The sequence below is a fragment of the Apium graveolens genome, chromosome 11, assembly GCF_009905375.1.
Source record: "Apium graveolens cultivar Ventura chromosome 11, ASM990537v1, whole genome shotgun sequence".
Taxonomy (NCBI): domain Eukaryota; kingdom Viridiplantae; phylum Streptophyta; class Magnoliopsida; order Apiales; family Apiaceae; genus Apium; species Apium graveolens.
In genome coordinates, this window is record NC_133657.1 from 7,768,204 (window position 1) to 7,775,100 (window position 6,897).

The 6,897-nt window shown below is 32.2% G+C and overlaps 1 protein-coding gene across 1 annotated transcript; it reads left to right on the plus strand.

The window, feature by feature from the left end:
- The first annotated feature begins 765 nt into the window (after positions 1 to 765).
- On the plus strand, positions 766 to 5,822 carry LOC141698078 (protein-tyrosine-phosphatase IBR5). The gene is made up of 5 exons (XM_074502686.1): positions 766 to 1,239; positions 2,686 to 2,785; positions 3,353 to 3,410; positions 4,088 to 4,194; positions 5,257 to 5,822. The coding sequence occupies exons 1-5, from the start codon at positions 1,003 to 1,005 to the stop codon at positions 5,571 to 5,573; spliced, it is 819 nt and encodes a 272-aa protein (XP_074358787.1). The 5' UTR covers positions 766 to 1,002; the 3' UTR covers positions 5,574 to 5,822.
- Positions 5,823 to 6,897: the final 1,075 nt, after the last annotated feature.

Here is a 6,897-nt window from a genome sequence, read left to right on the forward strand (position 1 = left end):
TTCCCAGCCCAACTAATGTGGTATATTATGAAAAAGACCTTTGTATAGGATGCATGTTTAATGTGTTTGAACTTTTTCTTTTTATCAGAATCAGAAAAATGATAAACAAACTGTCTTTCTTAACCCACCAGTAGCAAAGTTGCGAAGTAGAAGTGAAGAAGGAAACTGACATTGCCAATTAGCAAGAAAGCAAAAGAAGAAAGAAAAATATTAATGAAAAAATGTACCTTATCTGTGGTTGTATTTAATTAGTTTTAAGTTATAGTTTAGTTTATAATCTATATGTAAATTTCAATTTTTTTTAAATTTTTTTTGATATTTTCAGAATATTTTTTTGGTCCTATTAACTTTCTTCATTTTTTTATCATCTATCAATTGTATTTACTTAATAAAATATTAGAATTACTATAATTATTCTCAAATTTGTTCCGTTTATTGAATAACATTCAAAATTTTATTATATAATCTCTAATAACATGTGCGAGGTATTTCCGCGAAAAATTCAGTAGTGGGATCAAGAATTTTTAAAAGTTATAAAATCTATTTTTCAAAAAACAAAAAGTTTTAAAATCTCTATATTTCTTAATTTTATTGGAAAAAAATATCATATTAATAACTGTATGTCTCTAACTAACTCTTTCCAATGGATATGGTAACAAAACAAAAGGACTTATGGTAACAAAACGTACATTCAGAATACTTCTATGACCTTTCACTATCACTGCTCTATTATAATATTAATAAATAGACAATATCGTTGATTGATTAAGTAATGAATGCAATTTTCTAGAGAAAAAATGTAATGAATGCAAATTTATAAATCCTGTTGAAAAAGAAAGATAGAGAGGGCTTTGTTCAAAGATCAAACCCAAGTGGTCTCACTCTAAATCTCAAATAATCTATACAAATCTAGGCGTTTTAGGCTAAATCTTGATCTGGGTCATACTTGTTTTGATACATAGTGCAATCAAATTCAATAAATTGGTGAAAATCAAGAAAAGTATGAGAAAGAGAGAGCGAGAAAACCCATGTGGGATATGTGGCCACTATCACAAATATGAAGAAGGAGAGGTTTGTGGGATTTGTGGTCATCGTATGCCTGATGATGGTCTCCGAACTTCTGTTCAAGTTAGTGCTTTTCCTTCTGAGATCTTGCCTGAGTTTCTGTATCTTGGTAGTTATGACAACGCGTCGCGGTCCGAGCTTCTTAAGACTCAAGGGATTTCCCATGTTTTGAATGTGAGTGTTTTCTTTATTAGGATGTTGATTAGTATAGTATAATTTGTTAGATTGATGAAGATTTTTAATTAATTGTATGTTGTGATTGTTGATGTATATTGATATGTTGGTATATATATGGTATTAGAATTGATTGCTTGATGCCAATTGTGTAGACTGTTTAAGTTGTTTCTTTTTTTTGCCTTTCATAATTGTAGACATGAACTGGATTAACTAAATCTAGAAAATTAATTGACCCGGATTTGGGTTTGAAGTTGTTGTGTGCATTTGTGGTTTCTTTTTGTTTGTATTACGTGGTGCCCAGATTTGTTCATGTTGATAATTCAAGCCCAGATTTGTTCATGTTGATAATTCATTTTGTTACATGTAACTTTAGAGAAATTACAACTTTTGGAATATATGCAAGTGAGCAACATTCAGTAGAATCACGGTATAGTGGCATAAAGTCCTTCGTAATATTTTTTCAATCAATTAAAGAAGCTAGGAAGCATATATAAACTTGATTTTTCCACTCCAAATGTGGATGAACCACAGAACACCCACTGCCCTAAGGGTTTTATATATATATAAAAACTATTAACTGGAAGCCACGTAATTTCCTAATCAAAAGAAACCTAAACAGTTGTCTATATCTACTACCATAATTAATTAAAGGAAACAAATCATTTTATTATTATACTACTATAACATAGAATGTTTTTGATAATATACTTAATATAACCGAAATAAGTAATCATTTATAAATCATAATTAATCTTATTCCTGAATAATAATGTAAAATATTTTCCAATTATTTTTTTAATTTCTTGTTCAGCATCGTCGACCCACTAATTGTAAGCTTAGTCCAAGCTTGTGAACAAATCATGATTTTTAGGGGGTCTATGATGCACTTTGTGGGTTACTCAAGTTTGTTGCATTCAAATTTGTTGCATTTTGTCCGGGGGCGGACTTCTTTAGCTTCGCTTTCGGATTTGTATAGACCCGAATTTTTATTGGAGCTTGGGATTTGACCGGGGGGTTAGAATTTACAATTTTTAGTTTGAATGTGATATGTATCAATTGCTTTAACATTAGGAGTGAGCTATGTATCTTTTTACTTTTCTAAAATATGTCTAAGATTGGATAATGTTACTTACAAATGCAATAGCGCTATCATGCCACAATGAGCAGTATCTATGGCTATTCAACAGTTATGGGTTTTATTTCTTGCTATCTATATTGAGGCCTCGTATTCCATCTTTTCAAACTTTAGTGTTCAATCAAATGATTATGATAAAAGGAAAGGAAAAATTCTTTTTGTATGCCTGATTCAGTCACTGGTAAAGTTATCGACACCAAAAAGTAAACAAGCTAATATCTATATATCCGTTTTCTTTCTTTTTCATTTTTCCAAAATCGTATGGATCAATTACTGTCAAAGACCTCAATGTTTTTTTCTCTTTGCAGACAGTACCTGCTTGTCAGAATCTTTACAAGAATTCTTTTACGTATTACTGTCTGCAAGGTGACCAAGACATACCATTTGGTGATGCATTGCAATTTCTAGGTCTGTATCTCAACTTCTATGTATCTAAGTATTTTATAACCTGTTGTTCCTTGTATTGTATTTATCCTTAAAATATATAAAAAAACACTATATATATGCCAATGAAGATAACACTTACAATAGTCTCATTTGGAGATTTTACTACAGGTTAATGCTTCTAAACTTGCCTTCTTAATATAATTCTTGCTAGGAATATAAACTTATACTTTATTATAAAATGAGGAACAAGCTTAAGATACAGAAACAATGAATATTAGCCTTTTGCTAATCAAAAGAACACATATATCCAGGAGATAGTCGGTTGGTGAGTTGTTAAATTTAATGAAAACTAACGAATGGGTTTGTCTAGAAATTGAACTATTAGAAGAACTCAAATATCAATTGCTTTGATTCGGGAGGACATGATGAGTTGCTACATGTCTTACTAGCTATCTATATTTGGTTTAAGCTGCAGCTTTTGTACGAGACATAAAGCTTAATGTGCAAATTACTCCTTGCAGATACATAGAAAAAGCTAGCTAATATTGTTTGCATGAAAATTTTAAAGCGCACTGTTTCATTTTGCAGAGCAATGCGAAAAGGACAGAGCTCGTGTTCTTGTGCACTGCATGTCTGGAAAAAATAGGTAATGTTCGTTTTAAAGGTTAAAACTAAATCTGTTTTCTTACATTAATAAAAAAATGATCTATCTGTTTTGCAAAAAGTTTCGGGTGAGAATTCTATGGGAATTTACATGCTGATTTCTATGCATGGCTTCTCCGTTTTCTTTCTTTTTTTTCTTTCCCTTCGAAGAATTAGTCTAAATGTGTGGTGTCAACTTTGTCTTAGTTTCAATTTAAGTATCTGCCTTCTAAATCAATTGTATTTACTAAACTCTTTCAGAAAAGTTAATTCTCCGAAGAAATAAAGTTAAGGCCCTTTACCAGAAGTTTTGCATCCATATTAGGTTGTACTAGAAATTTTCCATTGGATGAAAATGCAAGTTCAAGTTTTGTTATTGCTATACTTTGTCTGTGGTAGTGCTTAAGGGTTATGGTGTTACCTAAAAAAATATATTTCTAACGATAACTTGGTAAAGGTCAATTACAGATATTGTAATACCCACTCACCCTACCCCGGTACCCCGACTGAGTTTGGAACCCACATTCTCATATTAAGAAGAGAGGGGTATTCATTAGGAGCCAATGATATGCTTTGCAGATGCATGAATATGTTGACACTGCATCTTTGTAGTAGAAGTGTTAAGTGTATCATATATATTTTACTTCTAGAAAAAAAATTTATGATGTGGTTATTTGACAGATCACCAGCTGTTGTGGTAGCTTACTTGATGAAGAGCAAAGGTTGGAGACTTGGTCAGAGCTACCAGTGGGTGAAAGAGCGCAGGCCTTCAGTTGAAATAAGTCAAGGTCTGTAAATGTCCTATCTTTGTCCTTCATATTATTTGGAGTTGGTTTTCAGTATTAATAGAAGTGCTTAAATATCGAACAAGTTCAAAAACTTTAGAGTGCTCCAATCATGTTTTGGAAAAAAATATTTGGTGGAATACTTCTGTCAACATTCGATATTTTTCCCATAGAAGAAACTGTTGAATTTAGTAAAGGATATGGTAATAGTAGGCAATATCAAGCTTCACATTTCGATTGTATTAATACACCTTGTTTAATGGGATTTAATATACTTTCTTTAAATGAGGAAAGTTCTCTTCACGTAGCTTTTTTTTGGATCCTAAATCATTATTTACTGTACACTACCTTTTTGGAAAATCTCTTGTCAATGTATTGGTTTATTTGCTAGGAATATGAAGATTCCCACTTTAAGCTTTATGAAGCAGCATATATATATCTAGGAGTTGATTATCGCCGTTCTAGTCAACACTTTCTTTGGTCCCTCTATAGCTTCGTGGTTGGGAGACTCCTAAGTCTTTGATGAGTATTTTAGTTGAAGGATTGTGAAGCTACTTGCAATTATACTATTTGTTTTGTTACAACAGAATACCATCTGCTAAAGTTCTGAATAATGACCTGCCTAACAACTGGTTGTATACTTAGTACTTAATGTTGAATATATTAATAGTTACAACAAAAAAAAAAATAGAATATTTTGGAAGAGGTCTAGGGTTTGATTCTCAAACCCATACCTGAAATATTTACTTTTAAAAAAAAGAGAGTAGAATTTTAAAATTTGGTAAGTGAAAGTAGTAGAATTTTTTAGAATCAGGGGGCCAGTGGCAATAAATATGTAAATTCCCCCTTTCCCCTCGTCCCCCCCCCCCACCAAAAAAAAAGTCAAAAACTTATTGGTAGAAAGATAACTGCAATGAGTCTATTTTCAGGACTACGGGAGTTCTTATATTCAAAAAGCACGTTACATCTGTGTTTAATCTTTTTGTTTATTGTAGTTATTACTTTTTGTTTATCAACAAAAGTTATCATATATCTAACATCCTTCTTTTCTTTCACAAATTGTAGCTGTTTATCAGCAACTGCGTGATTTTGAGCTAAAGATCTTTGGGGATATTGAGAGTACCAATTCTACTTTGCCGGTCTTCTCATCTTCTTCAGGTGTACCAGCCTTCAGCTTTGGCTTCCCACAGCCCAATGAAGCAGCTGTTTTACCTGCTTTCAGTAATACTGGAACAACCTCCATTTTCAACCGTTCAAGTCTAGACATCCCTCCTCAAGAGTTCACTTTTGGAGCGGCCCAAATTCAGAACACTTCTGGCGTTCCCTCGGGTGTAAATCCACCTAATGCAAATGGTAGTGACGTGTCCATGGACGGTTCTTGAATTTGCTTCTATTTTCCCCAGTACCCTCTTGATGTTGGACACTACTCAAAAGCCAAGTTAGCTACAAACTTTGAGAAAGCCTGCAGCTAAAGTTTGAAGATCCAATGGCAAGAGATATTTGGATTTAATTTTTTGTTTGTTTTTGGTGTTACTGGTTTGCGAACTTTACGTCCTCCAATTAAATTATATGTAAAGATCTTTCCATCTCTAATTTTATACGAGATAAAGGAAATTTCACTCGTCTCGATATATTCTTTTACATGTACAAGACCTGGCCTCCTTTCCTGTGTTAGTGAAGTACCATATATTGTTGAGGTGGGAGGCAACTATTTAAATACAAATAAATTTTTGAAATTAAAGATTACCGAGCTATATCTCCCTCGTAAAGAAAAGGTGGGGGTGTGTTTGATAACACACTATCAAACAGGAAAAGAAACGGATTGCTAAAATGTTGTATGCTGTTATTTTAAGGGAGTTGATACGTGCGCATCCTTCGTTTATATCGTTTATAGGTACACACCATTTGTTGATATTTAGACCAAAATATCCTTATGTACATTATTTAACTCTATTATCTTTTCATGCACAACATGGATAATTTGATCATCTCAATTTTAGGGTTGTTAGGTAATGAAAACAACACAGAGGGGAGTGAATGTGTTTTGGACAATTTTAATCTTTTTGGACTGTTTTTGGATGGTGAACAAAATAATCTAACTTGCAGAGATAATATGTTTCAACAAGAATAATAAAACATGCACATGAAAACACTATTTCTTCAAAACTCGCTGAATTTTATATTAAAATTAAGTATATGTTTTGCTACAAATTACCGGGTTCTTGTTATGTTAAGAACTCAGCGTCTCTTTTGAGAGTTACAAGAATTTAGAATTTAGATCTGTTTGTTACACTTAAAACAAAGCATCCAGTATTTAATTTATAGAACAGTAAACACTGGTTTTACACAACATATATAAGCATGTACTAAACCCTACTTTAAATTAACTAAAACTTTCTAATTCTGACTTAGTGTATCTTTGCAAATCGTGCATGTCTATGACTTTACTTTGTCAGATAATCTTGGCCTTTGATCTTGTACTCTTCAAACTGCTTTTGTAGACTTTTCAAATCAGTGATTGATTTGTTTGTTGATTGATAATCTTGGATATTTAAATGGCCTGCACTTTGTACTTTGAGTTTTACCTCGAGATTTCCAGTTTAGTATATAGAGAACTAGACATCTTGATAAGTATAATAACTTATCGAGATCTCTTATTACTCTATAGTTGTTGCGACTTATCGAAATTTTTGAGTTCTCGAGTAT

Excerpts from the sequence above, each read along its gene's own strand:
- LOC141698078 (XM_074502686.1), top strand. The coding sequence starts at position 1,003 with ATGAGAAAGAGAGAGCGAGAAAACCCATGTGGGATATGTGGCCACTAT. Across the intron at positions 1,240-2,685 it reads GGATTTCCCATGTTTTGAAT|ACAGTACCTGCTTGTCAGAA; the intron begins GTGAGTGTTTTC and ends TTCTCTTTGCAG. Across the intron at positions 2,786-3,352 it reads TGATGCATTGCAATTTCTAG|AGCAATGCGAAAAGGACAGA; the intron begins GTCTGTATCTCA and ends TTCATTTTGCAG.